The sequence below is a fragment of the Balaenoptera borealis genome (assembly GCF_965194805.1).
Source record: "Balaenoptera borealis genome assembly, chromosome: 2".
NCBI lineage: Eukaryota > Metazoa > Chordata > Mammalia > Artiodactyla > Balaenopteridae > Balaenoptera > Balaenoptera borealis.
In genome coordinates, this window is record NC_138867.1 from 28,114,384 (window position 1) to 28,140,989 (window position 26,606).

Here is a 26,606-nt window from a genome sequence, read left to right on the forward strand (position 1 = left end):
CAGGCCTATAAAATGTAATGATTTATAAATGTAATTTATAAGTGGCAGCAGCAATAAAAACAACTAACTCCTACTAGTTTATTCATATGTTTATGTGATTACTATGAACAGGCATTGCACCAAGCACTTTACAAATGGAATCATTAAAACTCAAATGATAATCTCATTTAATTCTCACAACCACCCTGTGTAGTAGATGCTAACGCCATCTCCATTCTATAGATGAGAAAGCAGAGGCTTGGCCAAGAGAATAACAATTTGTCCATGGTCCCCCTGCGGGTATTCTGATGGCCCATGCAAGTGCCCATGTCCTATCCGTTATGATTTATGATAAGACAGTGCAAGAAACTAACACAACATTGTAAAGCAACTATACACCAATAAAAATTAATTAAAAAAAGAGACACTGCACAGAGACAGGAAGATCAAATGAGATAATGTAAGAAACATGCCTACCATGAATCTAAATCAAGAAAAGGTTCTGTTAGTCACTCAGCTAAGTCAACATGGCTAGCTGAACAGCCTAAAACCTAAATCTTAATTAATAGGATTTGTGATTTGGGGGGAATTCTCAAAGATCTGTAAAGTATCCCCTGTGGATACAAATGGACTGGAGTATTCTATTCAAAGCTATAATTCTGCTTGTTAAAGTAAATTAAAAACAAATGTAATACAGAAATATTACACAAAGGGAAAATACGAAATGTTTCATTTCTTTTACTCTGTTCTCATGTTCCTTTCCCCAAATGTTTAACTCTGTACATGCACATCTGTCAAATTTTTCCTCTTCTCTTAGCAAGTTACCTCACTGTGGAGTTCATTGGCTGCTGGTGAAACTCACTAAGGTAACAGAACTGATAAGGCTGAGTCCTTAAAACCCAAACAAAAAAGTCCTTCCTCATCTATAAAATATTAAACCCTTAATACACCCTAAAGGGTTACTTATTCAAATGCAAAATTATGCATGGACTGAAGAAGAGAATGACTTCACTACAGATGCTTCAGATATTGGACGTACCTTTGCTAGCATGGCAAGGTGCTGGTTCTGAACGATGGCAGTCCGATAGGTTGCTAATCCTCCCTCTTCTAGACTAGGAAACAAATAGTACAAATGGACACTGCCAAAAAAAAAAAAAAAGCATAAAAGTAAATATGTATCACAATATTCTGTCTGTGGTTCTGAGTCCAAAAAACAGGCCTGACACATAATATCTGGGCAATACATACCAGCTGAAGTGAACTAAACTGTAGGGTCTTTGAAAGTTAAATGGTATGCACGGTATATCTGAATGTGCTAAACCCCAAACAACACCATTCACTCATATGTTCACACTGACTTCTGTAAAAAGATTTCCCTGAAATATGATAACAACAAAGACCTGAACAAACATTCACACGCTGCCGAGAGCAAACCTATCTAATACATGAAAATTGAGCCTGGAAACAGAGAGCTTTGCTTGGGTTGGGTTATGAGGGCCCCTGAAGAGGAGCCAGGGAGCTCTGAGCAGGGCAGCTGTGTGGCACGTTCTTCACAAGTACAGACAGGGACAGGAACAGGGACAGGGACAGGAACAGGAACAGGGACAGGAACAGGAACAGGGACAGGAACAGGAACACGAGTGGCAAACAGAACCGGCGCTGCTGATCAGGAAAGTAAGGGAATTAGGAAGCAGGCCGACGGAAGACCTGTTCAGACCATGACACTAACTGCGCTCCCCTAACTCTCACACTGGTGTCTCAGACCCACTGTTGATTGGGGCAGCTGAGCTTGTCTAGTCCTACTGTGTCCAGTGAGAACAAGCTCAGAAAACAGCCCCTTTGCCTCATTATGTCCTTCCGGGAAAAGAAATGACCTAAAGAGAATAAAAATAGCTCAAGACAGTTCCAAGAGAAACATGTGTCATCTCCCTTTAAAAGGGAAATTTTATGAGTATTGAAAAAACAAAATGTACTTTCCTACCCCTACCTCCAAATTAAGGACCCTAAAATATTTCTGCGGAGAAAACATACAAACATACAGAAACACATACACAGACACACACACACACACACACACACACACACACACCCTACCCCAAAATCTAGTTATTAAAATTCTTGTAAACTTTACTTCCCTTGAGTTCAGGAAGAGTGAGAAAGGGATCAAAGACAAATCCTAGAAAATGAAATGACATTTTAAAATATCATCCCTTTCGCTACAAATTGAATATAAGCTCTGAAGCATCTAGACCAAGACAAGCTGATCTCTTCTGGCTGCAGCAACTTGAACATAAACTTGACAGGACAGAGACACTAGCCTTTCATCTTGTAATCTTGCTCATTACAGCATCAGTGAGTGCAAGTTATCAGGGCAAGAGCCAGAGACATGCAGCTTTTAAGCTCTACAGAGGAGACCAAAAACATGGTGTTTCAAGGCCTTATTTGGCTAATTACAAAGAAGGTATGTATTAAGTATGTTACCTATAAAATGCAATCATTGGGGAATGGCAGAAAAGCCTACTTACCTGGTCAGAAACTCAACAACAGCATCACCCAGGAACTCCAACCGTTCGTTGTGATTAATCCTACAGAATTAAAAAGATCACTTAAAATAGCACACGTTTATATTTCCTCCCTCTCTTCTCAAAAAAAAGGATACTGAGAGTTAGCTCCTTTAGTAATCAAAGCACCCTACCTTATTCCTCATAATCAAGAACACTGATGGCCATCTTAGCTGGAGGTACAGGGGCTGCCTGGTGGGAAAGGGAGGGAGTGTCCCCTCCTACTACGTGTCTCAGGCTTCCCACCCTGGTGCTTCCTTCCCCCTGGGAGTCAGATTTAAAGCAAGGAGACATCACCCTAACAATTGTGACTCTTTCCACACCACTATCAGGTGGACGAGAGACAGGAGAATGCATTCTTAGAGAGAGTTAGAACACTGAAAAATCAGCTTTGGTACAATGTTCTAGCTTCCCATGGTCCAAACTGCAAATTCTAAATTTAACCTAGCATCTAAAGTCCTTCAAAATAGGCCTAACCAACCTTTTCAGTCTTGTTGTCCACTGCTATCCTCTCCCACCCTTGCACAGGGTCCTGTTCCAAAACTGCCTGGTCCTCTCTGAAAAGGGCATCCCCTAAAATACTCAGTGCCTGTGTTCAGGCCAAGCTCCTTGCCGCCCTGGAGGCTTCTACTCTCCCCTGTGCACTGAGACACATTGAAAACCTACCCACCTCTCAAGGTCTAGCAAAATGAGAGCTCCAGAGGAATCCCTGCCTGAGTCCCTCATCAAAATTAATACTCTCCCCCTCAGTGCAGAGATTGCATTGTATTTATATCTTAATTACATGATGAATGTGCATCTCACAGGCTGTTTCTCATGTTGGAGTACAAGGCTGAACCGAATGCCTAATCCTTCAGAGACCTTCTCTGTGGTAACATTTCATTGTAATGTGCGTGAGTTAAATATAACTATACAACTGAGATTTATGTGGTTAAATAGTGACACTTTAAAAAATTATGGGTGGCATATTCACTTGAGATGATGCCATCATAAAAGTTAATTATTTTGTAGTTTTGATAGGCAGACAGATTTTTATTTATTAATTTTAAGTCTTCGTGTCTTTTTGTAAATGTCAGCTGATCCCAAATCAGATTAAGAGAGTAACCAGCCATTTAAACTTTTGATGGCCCTGACCATGACCTTTCCTAATGGCCCCATTTCCCTATTTCTAGTCAACGAGTAAATAACCTGGAATAAAAGTAATGTCATGAATGGCATTCTTTCCTTTAAGACTTATTTACTGAGCCCCTGCTTTGTGAAAGGCATTAGTTGGAAAAGGAAAAGAATTTGAAAAAAGAAAAAAGAGAGTAGGACAAAAGACCTTCAAAATGCTCACGGTTAAAAAAAAAAAAATCAGACTATGACACAGTTATAATACCTGGGAGAACCAGAACACGCACAATGAAACAAATGCTAGCAGGATCTGGGCAGGATGTCACAGGGTACACAGGGCATTCCGCAGGTACAATTACTGCTGGCATTCAGGGAAGGGAGAGGGTACGCCTGGCGGCACAGCAAGTCCCTCAGTCTTACTGGTGTGCAGAGAGCCACAGGGAAGAGAGTGATGTGCCTGGATCACTGGGTGCTGAGACTGCCAGGTGGGGAAGTTCAGACTTATTCAGTAGGTGACGAGACGTCACAGAAAGCTTTCAAGCAGGTTACAGCTAAGATCTAGAGAGGAGGCTCCAGAAATAGCAAGATGAAGCCTGGAGAGGCAGCCCGATGGGAGACCTGGCAGAAGGCGGCACTAATTGCACTGCAGGATGGGCAGGGGCGAGAGGAGTGGTATTCAGAGGGGTTGGGGGAAGAATTCCATCAAGCTCCCCTACCTGCCTTGCTCCTCCACCTTCAGTGCCAGACACAGATTCCCCAAACAACCTACTAGCTCGTTGGCTCTCTCTTTCCTTTCTCCAGTCTGAAATTCTGAGCAAGCTTGCTTGGGAGGAGATATAACCACTGACATTTGAAATTGGACAGTGTTTGTTTCAAAGATATACAAATACTTACAAGGAGCAGAGACTACTGCATCCCACTTTATAAGAGCAAACTAAGAAACAAACAGGGAAGAGGGCAAGTCGTTTCAAGTGAATGCAATTATTCTGGTGCACAGTGCATAATAACTGACCTATAATCCGTGAACAACCACCAGAGCTCTCCTTAGCCCCTAGTCTGGCGTGTATGTTTTGTTTCTGACCTTCACTGAAGCACTTAGCAGAGTCTTCCTTATATGAAGTTACTTATGTTTACGGCACTTTTACCCCACCCCAGGCAGTCACACCTCCTGGTGAGCAGGGGCTTTGTCTTACTTGCCTTTGGATCCCTGTAAAATATCTACGAACTGCCTCAAGCTCAAAAGGCACTGGATAAATGTCTGTTGGACTGCATTTGTCTGAGTTTCTTCAGTATGGCTCCCAGGGCTGTACTGACACAGCTGGGGCTACTGGACAGCAGCAACAAAGCAGCAGCCGGCCCGGCCACCGAGGCTGGGAGGGTCTTTCTGAACAGAAACTTGGGGTCGACTCTGCATCAGCCAAAAGATCAGACCTACTGCAAGAGGCTCTCAGCACAAGCAGCAGAGGCCAGAGCAGAAGTCAAAGGACAAGAGAGATCATCTGTTTATTCTCTATCAATGGTATCATTTTCAAAATGGTAAATTCAGACAGAACACAGTTTCTCAGTTATCATTCCCTTTGCCACAGTAAGAAAACATAAACCATGAGGTTTAAACAATGCTACCAAAAGACATAATTTACATACCGATAACTGTGGTTGGGGTAGATGAGACAAAGATCACTTAAACCTGTGCTTTCATCATTGAAAAGGACACATCTATTGCGTGTGCGGCCTTGCTAAAGGGGCTGCAGGGGACCCAGGGTTTCACTTATTAAAATACAGAACCGGTCATCTGGAGACTCCACAATATAGCAAGGTAAAATGAAACCACGGCCACGCTATCCCTGAGGGTGTGATTAAGGGCTCCTCTAATTAGACAGTCCTTTTCTGATCTTAGACCCTCACAGAACACAGCAGTGAGGCATGTGATCATCTTCAAATTGGAATTTTAAAGTTCTGTCCTGCCTTTCTTTTTACCTCTTGATTGAAGAGGAAAGACAGTTTGGTTTATGATAACCTCAAAAGACAGCAACGTCAAGGCAAGTCTATTTGAAAAGAAAAGTGATACATGAAGAAAAAGGTAGAAAAGGAAGCTGCACTAGCTCGGCTGGGCACCTACCTCACTGTGGAGGCCAGTTACCAGCTGCAGCAGTGTCTCAACTCTGTCACTTCCAACCCTGCTCTACCTGCCTTTCATCCATCTAAGTCTGGATCCCAAGAGGGACAAACCTGGCTATTCAACTCTTCAATGCCCCGTTTTAAAAAGCAAGCCGCCCTCAAGCAACCTCCTCTACTGGCTTTCAAAATAGAACCTGCTGTGCTTCACACACAGAGATAAGCCTCCTGAGAGCAACATCAGAGCCCCACCAGCATCTGGCATTTACTTCCATTCAGTTTTCCAGGGTGTTAACGAGTTTACATAGACTCAGCCTACTTCCTTCCCAGGTTCTTCAGGGGTTCCAGGCCACAAAGTGAGAATATTAATATATTAAGGTATCACTTAAAATCAAGAAATAAAATAAGGAAAGCTAACATATAAAACTTTCCAACCCATTACATGAGGCCAGTATTATCCTAATAGTGAAACCAGACTAAAATGTCACAGGAAAGGAAAACTAGAGACCAAAAATCCTCAACAGCATACAAGCAAACTAAATTCTAACTAAACATAGCATATAAAAAGGATTATATACCATGATCAAGTGTGATGTATCCCAGGAAGGCAAGGTTGGTTTAACACCCCAAAATCAATTAATGTAATACACCATGTGGATAAAATAAATGAAAAAAACACATGATCATCTTAATAGATGCAGAAAAAGCATTTGACAAAGTTCAACACACTCTCATGACAAAAACATTCAGCAAATTAGGAATAAAAGGGAACTTCCTCAATCTGATAAAAGGCACCTATGAAAAACCCAGAGATAACATCATACACAATGGTAAAAGAATGTTTTCCATTTAGGATTAGGAAGAAGGTAAGGATCCTCTCTCACCACTTCTATTTGATATTGTACTGGAGACTCCAGCTAGGGCAACTAGGTTAAGAAAATGAAATAAAAGGCATCCAGACTGTTAAGGAAATAGTAAGAATATCTCTATTTATAAGTGAAATGATCATCTATATAGAAAATCTTAAGGAATTCACTAAAAAACTACTGGAGCTAACAAATGAGCTCATCAAGGTTGCAAGATACAAGATCAATAATCAAAAATCAACTGTATTTCTATATGCTTCCAATGAACAATCCAAAAATAAAGATTAAGAAAAAAATTTCATTTATAATAGCATCGAAAAGAATAAAATACTTATGAATAAATTTAACAAAAGATATACAAAATGTATACTCTGAAAAGTAAAAAGCATTACTAAGAAATTAAAGACAACAAAGAAAAAATAAAGACATCTAATGTTCAGGGAACAGAAGACAATATTAAGCAGAAGACTTAACATTAAGATGGTAAGCATTCACAAATTGATCCACAGACTCAACACAATCCCTATCAAAACCCCAGCTGGCTTCTTTGCAAAAGTTCTTAAGGTAATTAAAAAATTCATGTGGAAATGTAACAGGTCTAGAATAGCTGAAACAGTCTTGAAAAAAAAGAAGAAAGTTGGAGAAGAGACCTTGCATTTCTAGATTTCAAAACTTATTACAAAGCTACAGTAATCAAGACAGTGTGGTACTGGCTTAAGGACAGACATAAAGATCAATGGAATGAACTAAGAATCCAAAAATAAACCCTCAAATATACTGTCAAGGGTGATTTCAACCCAGATGATTTAGTGGGGAAAGATCAGCCTTTTCAAGAAGTGGTGCTGGGACAACTGCATATCCACAAGGAAAAGAATGCAGCTGGACCTCTATGTCATACCATATATAAGAATTAACTCAGAACAGAACAGATCTAAATGTCAGAGGAAAAAACCCATAAAGCTCTTAGAAGAAACAGATGTAAGTCTTCGTGACTTTAGATTAGGCAATGGTTTCTTAGACATGACACCAAAAGCAGAAGCAACAAAAGCAACAAAATTTATCTATTATGTGGAATTCATCAAAACTTTTGTGCTTCACTAAGAGAGTGAAAAGATGATCCACGGAACGAGAAAAGATTTTTACAAATCACATACCTGATAAGGGACTTGTATCTAGAATACATTAAAAAATGATTGTAACTCAACAACAAAAAGTAACCTGATTAAAAATGGGAAAAGGATCTGAATAGATATTTCTCCAGAGAAGATACACGAATGGCCCATAAGCACATGAAAAGATGCTCAACATCATTAGCCATCAGGGAAATATGACAAAACCACAATGAGATAATATTTCATATCCACTAGAAAGCCCAGGTTCAAAAAGACAGATAATAACAAGTGTTGGGAAAGATGTGAAGAAATCAGAACCTTCATATATATTGCTGCTGGGAAAATAAAATGGTGCAGCCACTTTGGAAACAGTCTGGCAGTTCCTTAAAGGAAAGGTGAAACAGAGTTACCGTATCATCCAGAAATTCCACTCTTAGGTATATACCCAAGAAAAATCAAAACATATGTCCATACAAAAACCTGTATACAAATATTCATAGCAACAGCATTCATAATAACCAAAAAGTAAAAACAACAAATGACCATCAGTTGGTGACTAGATAAATAAAACATGGTATACCTATACCATGGAATATTATTTGGCAATAAAAAGAAACACTGACATATACTGTAACATGGATAAATCTTTTAAACATAATGTAAAGTAAAATAAACCAGTCACAAAGGACCACATATTGTATGACACCATTTATACAAAATGTTCAGAATAGGTAAATCCATAAATATTGAACATGGATTAAAAGAAGACTGGTGGATGTCCAGGGCTGGGCAGGCTGAGGGAAATGGGGAGTATGGGGTTTCTTTTGGGGGTGATGAAAATGCTCTAAAATTAGACAGTGATCATGGTTGCACCATTTTGTGAATAAACCAAAAACCACTGAATTGTACACTTTAAATGGGGGAATTGTATGGTATGTGAATTATATCTCAACAAAGCTATTATTAAAAAATCTACTTGGGGCTTCCATGGTGGCGCAGTGGTTGAGAATCTGCCTACTAATGCAGGGGACACAGGTTCGAGCCCTGGTCTGGGAAGATCCCACATGCCGCGGAGCAACTGGGCCCGTGAGCCACAACTGCTGAGCCTGCGCGTCTGGAGCCTGTGCTCCACAACAAGAGAGGCCACGATAGTGAGAGGCCCGCGCACCACGATGAAGAGTGGCCCCCGCTTGCCGCAACTGGACAAAGTCCTCACAGAAACAAAGACCCAACACAGCCAAAAATAAATAAATGAATAAATAAATAAATTAAAAAAGAAAAAATCTACTTTACCTTGAGGGAGTTGGGTCATCTTGGCCAAGGCGTGACATAATATTTATTAAGGTGTTAATTCCTATTAAAAAAAAAAATCACAACTAAATACTGTTAGAAGAATTCTAGGACCATCATATGACATGTAGAAAGAAAATTATCTATCTCACCCCAATTTGACTAGCATGTCTACAAGTTTGATCAACTTAGTTACTTAAAACACTCGATAGGAGAAAGAAAATTTTCTCACAAATTTATCTACTCTTATCATAATGCTCTGCTCAAAGTGAATGTTATTACATATGGGTCAGGAAACACTAAAGAAAGAGAGAATGAAACAGTCACCAGGGAACCATTCCTGGTGGGGATTTAATTTACAACAGGAGACACAGAACAAAACAGGAGAGTGGAATCCAAACATACCTTTCTTGCGCATGTGCATGTGATGAACTTTTCTATCTCCATATTTGGGTTGCCGAATTCCACAGTTAGACAAAGAATTCCTGGCATGATCAGGATTCATTCCAAAATTTAAGTGATGACTTGGGTGGGTCATGGCCAGCTAAAATTTCAATGAAATAAGTTCAGTCTTAAAAACTCAGCATAAAAACAAAAACAAAAAAAACCTCAGCATAGAAGTACCATCTTTATATCTCCTCAAATGAAACAGGAAAGAGATCTGTTTATCTAGTCAAATTTTAAGCCCTGATCTTTCCATCTTATTTCCTCCAGTGTCAAATTTCCAAAGCTTTCGTGCAAGCTCTTCTAAACAAACCTAAAAAACCACATCTTTCAGAGAAGAATTAGAATACGCAGCACCTGGAAAGAAGAGCCATAAAGGAGGAAAAGCTGAAAGAAGAGGTCAGGTTTGACGGGCAAATTTTAGCTTTAGTCTATTTCTTTAGGGACAGCATCAAAAAGGAAAAAAAAAAAAGTGAGAAAAAGGGTTTGAAAGTGGCAATAAGAGTAGAGTAATGGAGAGAGCTTTGTTTCTAAACGTCCTCATCATCTCCCAGAGTAGAGAATCTCAGTGCTCCATTTGTAACCTGCAAGATGAATTACTCCTATCTTGTTATTATATAAATGTACAGGAGAGTAATTCTTACCTGTAACAGACAACGATCTTGGAAAGTATATCCTATCAACTTGTCCAGATGCATTAGGCACTGGTGGTAGCGAATATGATGGGTCAAAACAGGCAGCATCATTGCATGCTAGGAAAAAGCATATTTCAATACGTTTAACTCTATAAAAACTTATTAAAAACACTTCATTTATTTTACAACAAACAAGAACCATGTTTACATCCTAAATTCCATCTCACAACGTCCTGAAACAGTTTACTGGCTGCATGGCATCCTGGCATAGCCTCTGTGAGGGGTGGTGGACTACAGCTGTTAAAGATACGGTCTCTAGAACCAGAATGCCTGGGTCCAAATCCTGCTCTGTCACTCATTCATCATGGGACTCAGGGCAAATTATCTAACCTCCCTGTTTCTGTTTCCTCACCTGTAAAACGAAGACAATCAGTGTAGCTACTTTCAAGGACAGTTAAAAGGATTAAATGAGCAAATACAAAAAGCTGCTTAGAATAAGGCCTATTGGCCTTCTCTGAAGTAGGAATAGCCCTGGTTCCTCAGTACCCAGCAGGGTAACCTTAAGGAAGTCACAAGAATTTCTGTGCCTCCTTGTCTATCTTTAATTCTAAGGGAATGGATTAGGACTCACAAATTCTGAAACTTTGTCAGTGTCAAGACACTTCTGAGAATCTAAGGAAAATGAATCTTTCCCCAGAAAAGTGCCTATGTGCACAAACATGCAAAAATTGTATGGAATTTTAATGAGTTCACAGATCTCTAAAGCCCATCACTATCCTCTGGGTAAGAACTTCTCAGCCAGATGATCTCGAAAGGCCATTCTAGCTTTAACACTAAATCTAACATTATAAGGACAACTTTTATAAAACCACCGATAGAGTTAAATCACCTGAGGACACAGAACTTTTATTTTCATTTCACTTTTCATTTGGCTATAGATTCCTTATTGGGAGATTTCATGGAAAGCATATCTTTTTCTTTCTTTCGTTCTTTCTTTCTTTCTTTTTTTTTTAATAATGTTTCCCTAGAACTCAAGAGAATGAAGGAGTTATTCTTATTCATCAGAACCTGGAGGATGGGCACAGCCCATCCCAGAATGACTGACACATGCTTTATATCATTTTAGTCTTTGAAGTATTTTAAGCTGGCATTATTTAAAAATACATGATAATGGATTTGCTTGAAATTACAGAAATCAGTTTCCTGTATTAACTTATAAAGAAAGATTAGTTCTCCCAAAAAGGATCTCTAATCAACAGAAAGTCTTTCTTTCCAGTTCAATTCAATAAATACATATTAAGCACCTCCACGTGTAAGGCTTATATTAGCTGTGGAAGAGAAAAAAGACGAAGACACTCTTTTTTCTCCCAAGGGCTTCTCAGAGATATGCCATTCTGATTCAAATTACTGGCATTTTGTCCACTTCGTTTCAATAAGTGCTGTATTAAAAAACAAAATAATAAACAAAGTGTGTGGCCAAAGTATAATATAGTTTTCCAGGCATTTCAATTGCAGGGGACTCAAGGGTGTTGATGCCAAGCACACACGGAGGGTGGGTCATGAAGACTATGCAGTGTAACTATCTTTCTAAAGTATGAATTCAAACTGGTGTTTTAATACCTCCGGGAAGAGATAAATCATTACCTGTTAAGAAAACAACACTACCTTTACAGTACTCTGATTATTAGAAAATTATCATCAGTCCAAATCTGTTTCTTTGGAGGTTTACCCCTTTGAACTTAGATCTACCCCTGGAAAAGAACAAAACCTTTACTTATGTGAAACAGCTGTGAGTCCCTTTCGCCACTTCCTCTAAACTTGCTCCAAATAGAGCCAGTTTCTCTTTCCAGGTATGTTTCTTGTGACCACCATGGAAAGGTATATATGACCCATGTCCATCTTGTATCCCTGACAAACAAGTCTCAAGGTTATCTACGAGGCTCTAGCTCAGTTTTTAAAATTATCAATTTTTGAAATGTTAAAATACACACAATCACTAAGCATCTCCTCCCCACTCCATTCATGCCTAGAAACTGCTTTCATTTTTAAAAGCTCCTTTGGAAGACCGTAAGAAAATGGCAGTGCACAGTTTTTAAATCTATTCAAATTCTCCACTAAAAATGAGCAACCAGGATAGCAAAATAGAACTGTGAACAATAAATACATAAAAACTAGATGACAAGGTATCCCCATGAATGCCAAAATAAGTGTGGGTGAGGACAAAGACCTGTGTGTGGTCTCAGCATCTGAGAGAGAAAAAACACAGGGGGAGCAGCAGGGCTTCTGATGACCCCAAGAATAGAAGAGCCCCCAAATCAACATATATTCACTGGAATTGTGGCCCAAACTGGCGAGGGCTCTGCAGAATCCAATTCACTGGATGAGTATAAGAGGACAGTCTAACACTGTGGGAGAAGCCTGGGCCCTAAAAATGCTCAAAATTAAAAACTCAAGTTCCCTTCCAGGGTAAAGCCCCATGGTGTAAAGAAAGTGCTAGGAGTAAAAGCCACATTTAGCAGGAGGGAAACAATAAAGGGCAAAAGAAAGAGAATGTCCAGATAAAAGTAGAGGAACAAAAGAGACGCAGCAGATCTCAGATATGATGAGCACCCGCCCCCCCCCCCCATTTTTTTAATCACTTTGCAAAAACAACAGAAGGAGAGGCTCTAGAACCATGAGAACTATTCTGGCTTACATTTCCTTCTAAAAGTATAGGAAAATAGGGACTTCCCTAGTGGTCCAGTGGTAAAGAATCCGCCTTCCAATGCAGGGGATGCAGGTTTGGTTCCTGGTCAGGGAACTAAGATCCCACATGTCATGGGGCAACTAAGCCCGCACACCACAACTACTGAGCCCGCGTGCCTCAACTAGAGAGCCTGTGTGCCGCAAACTTCAGAGCCCATGCCACAACTAGAGAGAAAACCTGCACACTGCAAACAGAGAGAAGCCCGCGTGCCGCAACAAAGAGCCCGCACGCTGCAACGAAGATCCCTCATGCCGCAACGAAGACCCAACGCAGCCAAAAAAAATTTACAAATAAAAATAAATAAATAAATATTTTTTAAAAAGAGCACAGGAAAATATTTCACTTATTTAACATGATTTAACTTAAAGAGCAATGGAAAAGAATCATGATTAAATCACACTCAAGGATTTTATAAGAAAATAGACGAAAGGAATAGAACAAGATACCGCCGATAATAAAATGCCAGAAAGACATGCCAATAAAACCAATGAAAGCGATAATCTATTATTTCAAAACAAACTAAATTAAGAAAACAATAACATTTATAAAGACAACTATTAATAAATACTATATTAATTCAGAAATGAGATGACTAGAGGAAAGAAAGATTTGAAAAGAAGTGACAAAACTCAGGAAAAAGAAGGAAATAATGATTTCAAGAATATAGACTAAACAGAAGGAACACAAGAGCATATTAACCAATGAATAGTGTCTTTGAGAAATAAAAGATGGAAAAAAGAAAAACTTTTAGAAAAAACAAAAAAATCAGAAAAAATGAAGGATTTAAGAGAGAATGATAGATATGGAAAATAAGCAAAGAAGATACAGGATGCATATAATAGGAGTCCTTATTAAAAAAAAAAAGAAATCAAAACAATAGAATAATGAAATCAGTAATTCAAGAAAACTTTCCTGAGATGAAAGACAATGTGAAAGTATACATTGAAAGGGCACACAGCATATCTGAAACAAATTGACCAAAAAGAGCTGAGACATATTCTAGTAAAACTACTGTTAGTTTTTAAAGAAAAAAAAAATCTTTGGACACTGAGACAAAAGGACCTAAGCTGTTCAAACCCATGTTGTTCAAGGGCCAGCTGTAGCAGATAGTAGTTATTTTCACTAACAGACAATGGGATACACACATATAGAAAGAGAGGGAGAGGAGGGAGAAGTTTAATTATACAATAAAGGTAAACAGAACAAAAATATAATCTCTCCTAAATACAAAAAGAGATATGGAAAGAAAAAAAAAAGGCAAATAAAATAGACCTCATAAGTGACCACAAAACTTCAAAACAGTTTGACAGAGCGGAGGCCACATATATCGAGAGAGTGTGTGTGTGTGTGTGTCTATTTGCTTATATTAAAATGGGAAAAATTAAATCATTTCTAAAAGATGGTTACCTTTGGGGTGGGAAGGAAAGTGGCAAGAACAAGGTGGAAGCAACAGAGATAGAAATTAGATTTTTAAAAAACATAATTGCATTTGTAAATCTGAGTTTGGAATCATGGTAAATATTCTACATAATTATAAGACAATATGTAATTTTTAAAAGGAACCTTTAAAATCAAAAGTAAAATAAAATAAATGAATCTGTGTATCCAGTTTGTGGTATAAGCACAAATGACCTTAAAACATGGTAATCTGAGTGTGCATGCCTGGTGGGATATAGCTATAATCACAGACAAAAAGACCCCAAACAACTACTTCCCATAATCATATAGGTGGTGGTGCCATTACTACTGTTATTCTAAGACTACTGTTTGTGTATGTATTATGGAATAAATAGAATGAGCAATTTTTTTGGTTTTGTCCTATATGGGATCTGTACCTCAGCGTAATCAAAGAGCTGGTGAGGGGAATATTCTTTTTAAAAGTATTCTGATAAATGCAGAAGGAAAGACAGAATATCACTTTGGCAACTCCTAATGAATTACTGGGCCTCGGTAATGATTCATCAATAACTAATAACATCACACACAAAAAAGAGAGACCAGGGACTTCTCTAGTGGTCCAGTGGTTAAGACTCCATACTCCCAATGAAGGGAGCCCGGGTTTGATCCCTGGTCAGGGAACTAGATCCCACATACCGCAACTAAGAGCCCACGTGCCGCAACTAAAGATCCCAAATGTCGCAACAAAGATCCCACATGCCACAGCTAGGACCCAGCGCAGCCAAATAAATAAATAAATATATTTTTTAAATTTATTAAAAAAAAAGAGAGAGACCACACTACTCCCTATGAAAAAGTCCTCCAAAAAAAAGAAAAAAAGAACTTTAAACTCATCACTGCTGTCCAACAGAAGTTTCTATGATGATGGAAATATTCTATATCTGTGCTGGTACAATAGCCAGAGGTATCCATTAAGTGCTTGAAATGTGGTGAGGGCAACTAAGAACTGAATTTTTCATTTAATTTCATTTTAATTAATTTAAATTCAAATAGCCATGTGTGGCCAGTGGTACTGTATTAGATAGCACAGTATTAGATCTAACTACCAATCTGTAGGAAATACAAGGGACAGAAACATGCGTTAAATGACCCCGTAAAGTTGCAATCAAGGAAACCCTGATCAGAGCTTAGGAACTCTACAGAATACCTGATCCAGTTTCTTCCACAATAAAAATTAGCAAGGAAAGCAAAGGGAGAAATGGAATGAGAACCCACAGTTTAGAGAGACTTAAAAAAACATCAACTAATCACAAAGTATGGATCTTGTTTGTACTCCATTTCAAACAGGCAAATAAATTTAATAGGCAAATAAATAGGCAATTTAATCGGGAAAATGTGAACATTGACTAGCATTTGGTATTACAGAAATGTTGTTGATACTGTTGAAACTGACTGATGAGTCCATGGAGTTCATTATACTTTCCTCTCTAATCTTGTATATTGACATTATAATATTGTAATATTGATATTTTTAAAAATAAAAGTATAATAATAGTTCTCTATCAGTCCAGTTAGCTTTTAAGCAAAATCTTCTTCCCTTTCTTCACAAGAAGCATTACTTCTCTAGTAAAAAAAAAAAAAGAAAAAAAAAATCAAGTCTCTCACATGGTCTAAAAATTTTGTTAACAATAACTGTGAAGCCATATGCCTCTCAGAGGTTCTTCCTTTTTTCCCCCAAGTTTTAACTTAGAAAATACTTCCTTCAATGTGTTGTCCAAAATCTCTTAATCCCTAGAGATGTTTCATTTCACTGTTCAGTCATCACCTGCTAAATCACTTAGCAAGAACATCAGCTAGTTTGATAACACATGGCAGGCTTCCATCCCATCCTAGATAGTCACTGTAGGAAGCCAGCCAGCTATTAATCAGTCCAAATACAACTCTCTGTCCACTCAATACAAACACCAGCCACGACTCTGATTTTCTTATCAATGCCAGCAGTAGTTCGTCAGGCACCATGCCTCCTCATAAAAATAAGGAGCTGTAGTGTCCTCCAGTTTTGCATGAGCCTCATACTGGTTATATGACTGTCCTGATGCAGATTCTTTGCTCCTTTTCTTGACATCTCTGTGTGTCACATTTATTCATCCTTCATTCTCGTGATTCAGTTTATTGATTTCCATGGACAACCTCCTTAGCATAGCATAGGGCACATGTACCTACTCCTCTAAGACACCAATTCAACTTCGGTGTGCAAAACCCCATTCTTAAAGCACAGATACTGTAGCCACGTGATACCTTTTTTCCTCTTCTGAGTCATAATGCTGAATTTCTCAGCCTCAGTTTGGTTTTGATTTCTGCTTTTTCTTCCATATTACCCGGAATTCACTCTAACAAGCAGTAACACTGAGAAAATCTTTCAACAGTTTCTCTCTAAACATGGTTCAAGTCTACATTTAGTTTACGTGTAATTACAGGTTACTGGACCACCCGTAGGTTTCCATTCCTCCTAACACTGGTTGGGGCATCAGGTAGAATTTTCTTATCTCTAACAACCCTTGCTGTCTTCTCTGGTTGGGAAATTACGCTTCTAGAGTGAGATGCTGGTCCTTAGGTTGCTCTGCCTTAGATTCATCATAATAGTTTTATCGCCAGTGGCAGCCAGACAGCATCACAAGGCTTTCGCTAGCAACCCACTAGCAATTATTACTAACAAAAAGGAGGTTCTACACCGATGAACTACCAAATAGAGGAAACCTCTCCCTGCCCCCACCCAACAATTTTAGAGCTGCGCTCACCCTTTTTCTCTTAAAATTAAGTATGAGTCCATTTTTTCACAGGCTTCAGGGTTATTCAGAGTATTCAGTGTATAATTTCCTTTAACTGCTATTTCTCAATCAGATTCTTCTTCTTCATTACCAAAAATACTAAATGCATTTATTTTGAATGTTTTAAATGACATTATTACATGCTACCTGCCATCTTATTTAAGGAACACACACAAAAAAGAAAACATTTATTCTGGGATAAGAAATTAAATATAGTTAAGAGCCAATGTTACTCGTAAAAAAAAATAGGAGGAGAGGAGAATGGAAGCATGGCTTTGAAACAGATGCCAGTTTTCTGTGGAAGAGCAGGAGTTCTCCAGATGGAGGAACCATTATTAGATCAAGAAGTATTCACCTTTGCCAGAGTTTTAATCAGGTCCATTTTCTCCAACCAGTTAGTCAAAAGAACTGATTGAGTGTGTTTGCCTAACAACCTCAAGGCAGATGTAAAATATAATAATACAGAGAGAGAGAGAGAAGATAGCCTCGTGCTCAGGCTGCTTCCAATAGCTGAGGAGCTATCTGTGTCACAGCTGAAGGACAGAAAACGGCAGGGGAACATCAGTCAGCACCCCTGTTGGTTTTACCAAAACAAAGGGTAGAAAGAGCTCAATGCTTTAAAAAAAACTGTGTTCAGCGGGACAAAACTGCCTCAAGGACTGCTCCACAGGGTGGGAGAGAGATCTCGTACAATGGGATGGATACTCCCTTCATACCCACCACTCACCAATCAGTTGTTTTTTTATCTTTTTACAAACTAGGGCGCCACAGGGTTTTGTTTAAAAAACAAAAAAACTTCAAAGTCAACCAAAAACACAAGTTTAAAAGCCACTGAACTAGAAGAACTCTCAGGTCCTTTCCAGTTCTTAACACTCCACAATGTTATGATCTCAAACGATCAACTTTGACTTATCACCAAGATCACCAGAGTTTGAGCAGATTGTTGAAGATTCCACTCATTGTTCTTATGATGTCTTAAGACATTATGTTGGCATTACGGTGTTGTGTGGGTTTTGAAGAAACACTGGCAAACAGAAAAACTGGGTGATACGGCTCAAGTGGCGCTAAGAAAGCATCAATGGACGTAAGAGAGTCACTTCTGAAAATACTCACAGTACAAAAAAAAACTGGTCAACTGGCAAAATAACTGAGGACTTGGTGGATGTACTGGCTACCACTGTAGATGATTATTTTCAAACTATTTAGCAATACTGCATCAATAGCAGTTCATCCTAGCACAAAAACATGTAGCTTCACATGGTAAATGAATGACACAGCAATTCCTTCAATGATACGATTACATTCCACTGTTCAATACAATAATTAAAGGCCAACATCGATTTTTTACAAGAAAACTCATTATGATGAAATGAATACCTAAGAGTATCTGAACTTATTACAATACATGCTACCATCACAACAGATAAGTGGCAGCCTGGAAGTATTCTTCCAAAAGGCCGAACACAGCAAACGGCATTACCTGACCCCAGCCCGGGCAATCATTTCCTTTACTGTAATTCCTGTGGAGTGCAACCAATATCAGTCGTAACAGAAGAATCACGTGAAGAGTCAAAGAACATGCTGGGTTTTGGGGACCTCTAATCTGGTAAAAATTCCACCCGTAAGGAAAACAAAAATACTTATTAGTGAGCCAGTTATATATACAGCTGAAATGTTCCTCTATTAAGTTTACCCAAAGAAAAAATATTATCATTTGGCTCAAACATGAAATGTATACTGTTTCTGTTCATAAATGCCTTGCGTTCTCTGCAATATAAGTCGGAGTCATCAGTCTGGAAAGTTTGTACACACCACCTTCAGGAATCTGCCTGTAGAGCTGCTGGAGGATCTCTTTTGACAGGCACCTACCCACGAGCTCAAACAGGCAGACGCATTTGAAGAACAGACTTGCCTTCATTCAGTGTACAGAGACAGAACTGAGCATTACTAAGTCAGTGCCTCCCATGCCCCCACCGTGCACATGCACAAGCACACACACACACACACACAACGAAACAAGACAACATGAAAACTGACACAAAAACAAAACCCAAATGATAGAAAACAATTTATGGTTGGTGTTCCATTTAGCTACAGGTAATATGTTCTGCAGAAACTTCTCAGAATTAGGAAGACTTCAGTGCCAGATGCCTTTTAAAGGAAGAGATGTTTGGGTATAATTGTGTTCTTAGAAGTATCATCACCTGACAGACATCAGAACGGATGCCAGTTTTCCAGAATCCTTGGCTACTCAGCTCCACTGTTACTTCTCGCCTCATGGTATTCTTCTGTCGTATTTTTTGGAGCGCTTCCTAGAAAAGACCCCATTATGATGAGTAACCTTTAAGTTCTAAAGCAATACTAAGCCAAACAACAAGCATTAGTAAATTAGCTGGATTCATTCACCCTTACATTCAGGTAGTCAAACCTCTTCTTGCCAAATTAGATTTTAAAAAAAATAATAAAGGCCTTGGGGATAAGCCAGCTTTTCCTGGTAAATGGATAAGAAAAAAACTAAACCAAATCAACTACTCTGGCGAGTTCAAACAAAAAATGCCCTTTTACTGAAAAAGAAACAAAATGTGGTGTTTGGAATTTGAAATCAGCATGTAAAAATTATATTTAAATCAAGCCTTATGTTAAGCATTTACATATAAGAAAGACAATCAGTAAATTAACCAGAAACCCATGTAATTGTCAAAGCTGCCATCCAATTTGCAAACCCTTGCAGCAAGGGTACATTTTATTAAAAAAAGACAGTGATCCAAAACTTCTGCAAGACATAAACAGGAACTGACTCTTCCCTTTTATGCCGCCCTTCAAATAATTAATGATAAAAAATAATTTTATACTTGTATGCTTATTCAATAAAAATCTCATAGGAATTCATAATTACAACAGGAACCACCACCACCAGCTCCACCATTGATTAAGTTCCTACTACAGGCCAATACCACTGGAGGAAAGTTAAATGGAGTATTTTCAAGTCCATACAACCACCTTTTTCCCTGGGTGCACCAACAGAGGGACATTTCAGTCAGCCTCTCTTGGCCTTGGTTCTGTCCTTTATAATGAAGCTGACTGACTCAAGTCACAGAAAGTGATGAGGTCAGAATTCAAACACTTTTGCCAGCTTCAAAACCTTGCTCTTGGGACTTCAATGGTGATCCAGTGGGTAAGGCTCTGTGCTCCCAATGCAGGGGGCCTGGGTTCGATCCCTGGTTGGGGAACTAGATCCCGCATGCATGCCGCAACTAAGAGTCTGCATGCAACAACTAAGAGTCCGCATGCCGCAACTAAAGATCCTGCATGCCACAATGAGGATCCCGTGTGCCACAACCAAGACCTGGTGCAGCCAAAATAAATAAATAAATAAATAAATATTTTTAAAAAACAAACAAAAAAAACCCCACTTTGCTCTTACACTATGGCAACAGAATAAAACCTTACTGAGACAAAATTTATGTTGATACTGAATCCATTTATTCTTAAAATTAAAACTAAAACACAAATGATCCTAGAATACAGATAATACTACCCATTAGTAAAGAAATATGGAATTTGGGATATAAAACCTTAGAAAATCAGTTCACCTTACCAAACTAACAGACACATGGAAGCCAATCTTTTACAACCTTAAGACCACGAAATTTGAATAAGTGGTACTATGTGCAGTCTAAATAATGATAAAAGGCTGATCCAGCACGTTTTAAACTTTAACTTCTATAGAAGCTATATTTATTCCCAACTTTCTTTAAAAAACTGGCCTTTTTAGGGGGGGAAAATGGTCCCTTAGCTACTAAAAGATGAAAAAAATCTATCAGCGTACTAACGTGAGGAGGGGAATAAAGTGTGAATTTTTTAAAAGTTTCTTTCCATCTTATTCTAGAAGTGTGGTGTAAAAACAATCTCAAATAAACCTGAAGTGCATCACCATTAGTCACAGGAGAACAAGGTCCAATACCGACCTCCCTCTGTGCCAGCTTCTGCTTGTCAGTCTGTTTGACTTTAGGGCTATTTGCTAGGAGGTGGCGAAGTTTTACGTAACTCTTCCACAGTTTCTGGTACCTAAGGAAAAGGACAGACAGACACCTCAGACAAAAAGAAGGCAAATCTAAAGTGCAATAAAGCCAGGTGTTCTAACAGGCCTACTCAATCATATATGCATTCTTGCGAATATCCTTAATGGCAGCAGACCTTCATTCTAAGGAAGGATGTGATCTGGGGGGGTTGAGGAGTAGGATGACCAAGAGTCACCTGGAACCTACTTATTAAGTTGATTATTGCCTATATGTGTTGAAAATGAGGTGTCACTATACAGATGAATCTCTCTGGAGAAAATTTCTAGGGAGACACACAAAAACCAATAGAAACATGTATGGTTTCTCATTGTTACCTCTTTGAAAGTAACACATTTTATTTAAATATGTGTTTTCTGATGTTTGTTGAAAGAAAGACCCCTTACTTAATAAAGATACTGTCCGTGTCCAAAATGCCTTCACTGAAAGTAAAAGTTGGAGAGTATTAGAAAAGAGAACCCCCTTTGGGACAATACCCAAGCTACATAGCTACATACATCCATTTTTCCACTGGGAAGGGAAAAAAGGCAAATGGTGTATATCAATCTGTATATGCCATGACAAAAATAAGCATATTTGTAGCCAAATATGTTATAACCTGGATCACAGTTAAAGCATCCTGGAAATGAAGAGAATACGAAGTCTTTTATCAGTTCACACTCCTGCCATCTGAGCCCACGAGAGCCTAATCACATTCTACTAACACTTTTCTGAAAAGAAGGGACTTTCCAAAGATTTTCTGTCATATTGAAACTGCTCCTTTCTTGGCCTTAGCTGGGTGTCTCCTTTTTGATAACATTTTTTTAGAGAATGGAGGAAAGAAATAAGTACTTACACAGTGCCTGGTTCACTGCTTCATACTTTTATCCAAAGGGGGGAAAAAAAGAACAAAACCCTTTAGCCTCTTCTAATATATCAGCCAGAATTGGATTTATGAATTGAAAATCTCCCATCCCCTTTTCTCCCATTATGAATCCTTTAAAAAAATTAAATCAGGAAACGGTTTGTTTGTTTAACAAGGTAGAGAATCCAAACACTCCTGAAGAATATAATGGTACTATTTCCATTCCCACACATCTTCATTTTCTCCCAGCAAAACACTAACATGCCAGTTGGAAAGTAACATCAATTCTAAGAGTCAGAAGTCATGGCTTCTCCTTCCAACACAACCCTCGACTTTGCATGGGATGTGGAGCTCTTACTAAGATGTCCCCAAAAAACAGAACTCTGTGTAAATGTGGCAGTGCTAAGAACCAACATGGTGCTACTTTCCTCTAGAGGGCACTGAAAAAAATAAAAAAGAATAATAACAGTAAGTACTATAATGATGGATAAAGGAAAAGTTCCTTAAAGGTTAAAAACATACAGGACTCATATTGACCAAGACTGCCAAGGATAATCTATTGAATAATAATTTCCTGCAGTCAAACACGTAGAGAAAATAATTCTTCAGGAGCTACCAAAACTTGCTTCATTTGGTAACCTAAATTTGGAAACATGGCTCATTTCAGGTCTTAAATTTTAAAAAGAAAAAAATCCACTAAAGGGGATTCCTCGCTAATTCAGCTGTTAGTAGAAGGTGAAATTGGCTAAGACAAACACTGAAAAATATCTTACTGTGGGTCTCCAGCATAACTCAACTGTGCAGGGCGTATCCCAAAGTGGACGATAATCGGAAAAGTAATCACATCGGGGTTGAACTGTTCGCGATCCAGTTGATCGATGCGGACAGAGCTTGGTTTCTAGGGAGAAAAATCAAAGCCATTTATTCCCTTAAGAAGTCTTTAAGTATTGTCTTTAACCTAAGTAGGGAAGAAAGTAATCGGATTTTTCCCTAGGAAAGCTTCATCCCCCAAAGGGAAAATGTCATTTAAAAACCCTTTAATCATAGCAGCTAAACTATATAAAATCTATAATGTCATCCCTATAAATGAGTCTGTACCATTTGGCATAATGAACAATGATTTTGTCCTTGTTTGCCATCCACATAGAAACCTTTAAAAATTAAACTTTTGAAAGGACACTTAGGCAGATGTAACTTTTCCTTAACCTCTCCAAAGGCACAGAGGAAGTATTCCACAGGACCAGAAAGAGATATGCTGGCTTATTCTGCTTTAATTTCACATTTCAAATGAATAGCTTATTTCTACTCAGGAGGCACAGACAGATGCCTCTATATCATTTTTTCCCCCATTAGTGCTCTGTGTACCTTGTGTATTCCTTTAATTCTATACCTTTAAATTAAAAGGTATGGTGGTACAAAGACCAAATAGTTAAGCTTCTCTTATTATGTCCATGTAGGCCATTCTTAAACTTTAATAGAGAGCTTCATAAGTCTTTTTTTTTTTTCCCCCAAGTCTAATAAAAAAAGAAGTGAACAGCTGGTTCCTTCTTAAGTTACTTAAGTATGAGGATCCATTTGTAAAATATCTTTCATCTTGAAAGCTTAAGTTTGTGAAAAGATGGTAAAATCACAGAGAGTATGCTTTAGCAATCTCCTTGCTTATACTCAATGCTCAGGGCAGTCCCTAATTAGAAACTAAATTCTTACTAAGAGATTGTGGGGTCTTTGGCTCAGTTGCTTTAGAGCCAAGGCTATAGAGTTGATCCCCATGGAGGCCAAGGAGCTTCATTCTGTTGAACAGCTATGCCCAACAACTATGACTTGTTTGTCCAGGACACAGGGGTTTCAATGTTAAGACTGGAAAAGCCCCCAGCAGCTGGGACAAGCTGGTTACCCTACCCACAACCGTAGTCCTAGTCAGCCATGTGACAAATACAAGTTGATGACAAAGTAAAAAGATTTGTGTAAATTCATCTACATTAGTGAAAAAACAACTTAGACTTCAGTTTTTAAAGAATATTTCAATGTCATTTAACAGTCAAAATTTTACTAGCATCTTGAAAAGTTGACCTCTGCTCTCAAAATTAATAATTGGAGAAGATTTTGGTCACAAAAAACCTAAGATAAAATTATTTAAATGCCCATCAACAGTAGCAACATGTTATTTGGGTCTAAGAATTGTTTCCAATATTTTATGCATCAGAGCAGCAGAATTCATTTTTAAAAGAGGTATTGCACCACGGAAAAACGCTAGTGAAGTATTCATGTTTTCATGATTTTGAATACCATGCTATGGTATCAACAGAGGAAACAGTGATTTAAAATATCTATAGTATCTCTAATTTATAGGGGGAGGGGATGAAATAAGTTCTAGACTTTGGCCACACCCTACAGTATCTATCATACCATTTTTGTAGAAGAATAAAAAACATTCTCGCCAATGACCAAAGTATTCCCCAGCAGAGGCAAAGTACCTAGGGAGGGAGATTAATTCTTCTAAGCTCTGCAGCAATAAAGTACTTAATGTGACCATAATGGTTTGGAAATTTTAATAAATTCCGCAATATCCTTACCACTGGGCAATCTTCCAACGCAAGTACTGCAGAGGATGAAATGTGGTGCCATGTCTATTCTGCCCTATTCTCAAAAGGATATAATGAAAGGATGTTTTATTATACTGAGTTTTCAGAATATTTTTGTCCTTTACACTAAGACTAAATACTAAATACTAAAAAAAGAAAAAAAAAATTAACTTCAACATGTCCCTAAGCTTGGCACCCAAACTCAGCTTTCTTAATTTATTTCCAATTACTTTGCAACATAAGCCTTTCACCCTGTCTAACCTGTGGTTTCCTTATTATCTTTAAAACTGGCCATATACCATCTCAAGTAGTATGTACATTCAATTGTGCCAATAATTTATACAATTTCTTGATTCCTTAAAGACCACAGTGGAATGTTTATGAAGAATACCTGGCAGCCCGGCCCAGTGATCTCACCAAAAACTACAAGCTTTCCTGACCGGCTTTTTCAGATTGGTCCATTGATTCAATAATTCATCACAGACTCCTTTCATGTGGATATGCTGTGAATTTGCAGCTGGACAAGCAACATATATAATCTATATACTTCACTAGCACCTGGCTTACGTAGTAGTCCCTCAACAACTGAGTTGAATGATGATCATGGTAATGGAGTAAATATCCTCTATGCCATTGGCTCAAAAACAAGCAAGGAGTGAACCAAAAGCAACTGGGATTATTTTTTTAAACTAGAGATCTTTGAACCCCATTACGTGGAGCATATGGGGTGGGGTCCATCAGGGCATTCTTATATTTTCAAAAGCTCTCCAACTGATCCTAGGATCTTAGGAAATTTTAACCAGGCTATGGAAGAAAGCCCCAGGGTGAAAGTGTTTCCACAGTAAATCATGGGATTCTTCAAGCAGACCTACCAAGGTGAAAAGGCATGTCTCCCACCACCATCACACCCACCCATCCTCTGACCCAACTATAAAACTGACAGAAGAAATGTAAATTTGTGCAACTGTTTAAAGAAAAATTAAGTCCAGAGTCACACCTGCATAGTACTATGACTTGTATACTTCTTTTAAAGTTACTTTAATAATCATTTGTGTGGCTAAACAATATAACAGTAAAAATTGTATAACTTTTTTAGTTTTAAACAACTTTAATGTTTAAATACGTTTTTATTAAACTTTCACTTTCTAGATTTGTTTAAAATAATCAGTATTAGTTGGAATATTTGATTTGCAAATAGCAACATTTTGCTTGTGCAGATGTTACTGTCATGCTACAACAAGTTGATCCAGAGTTTTTATTTTTATAAATCAAGGCTATTAAACAATTTGGCAGCCTTTTAAAAACAACAGCTTTGTTTAAATAGACTACTGTTTCTTTACATAGAAGTATTTTAATTCTCCACTTTTGGAAAACTATATCCTGATAAGATGCCAATATATAACTATTTTATGAAATAACATTTTAGACAAAACAATTTTTTAATAAATATATAAAACAGTATATTCTTTATAAGAGAAAACTAGTTATTAATTCTCTGCTTTGATTTTTATATTTTTACCTCAAAATAAACATTAGAAGCAAATTTTAAAGCAAAAAATTTAAGAAACAAAATGAATAAAATGGGAAATATTTGTAACAATTACGGCAAAGAAGCAATAAAAAAGGACAAATAGCACAAAAGAAAATTAGACAAAGGATATTGATAAGCCATTATCAGAAAAAAAAACTTAAAGGTCAATAAACATTTAAAATATCAATTTTTGCTAGAAACCAAAATAAACAGAAAACTGAATTAAACAGTATCAATTTTTTTCCTACCAAATTGACAAAGTTTTTTGTTAAACTAGTATAACTGTATGAAGGAATGGGCAATCTCATATACTCCTTGTTAGAGTGCAAATTCTACAACCCTCTGAAAGGCAATTTATAACATGTACCAAAAGCCTTCAAAAGCATTCCTTAAGGAATTAAATGGACACATTCAAAGATAAATACATACATACGTATACATGTTTACACACATATATACAAATTCAACACAGCATTATTTGTT

At 37.9% G+C, this 26,606-nt stretch overlaps 1 protein-coding gene across 9 annotated transcripts in view; it reads right to left on the reverse strand.

The window, feature by feature from the left end:
• DROSHA (drosha ribonuclease III) overlaps positions 1 to 26,606 on the reverse strand; it is a 120,486-nt gene that overhangs the window by 38,426 nt on the left and 55,454 nt on the right. For 8 of the 9 annotated variants that reach the window (XM_082382173.1, XM_082382175.1, XM_082382172.1 and 5 more), the window contains 8 exons: positions 22,784 to 22,908; positions 21,056 to 21,155; positions 19,292 to 19,399; positions 10,125 to 10,232; positions 9,442 to 9,580; positions 9,040 to 9,100; positions 2,505 to 2,564; positions 1,019 to 1,118 (listed from right to left, as the gene is read on the reverse strand). In XM_082382173.1, the coding sequence (XP_082238299.1) occupies positions 1,019 to 1,118; positions 2,505 to 2,564; positions 9,040 to 9,100; positions 9,442 to 9,580; positions 10,125 to 10,232; positions 19,292 to 19,399; positions 21,056 to 21,155; positions 22,784 to 22,908 (801 nt within the window). The remainder of the gene's footprint in view (positions 1 to 1,018; positions 1,119 to 2,504; positions 2,565 to 9,039; positions 9,101 to 9,441; positions 9,581 to 10,124; positions 10,233 to 19,291; positions 19,400 to 21,055; positions 21,156 to 22,783; positions 22,909 to 26,606) is intronic. The other variant, XM_082382171.1, reaches the window with a different exon arrangement.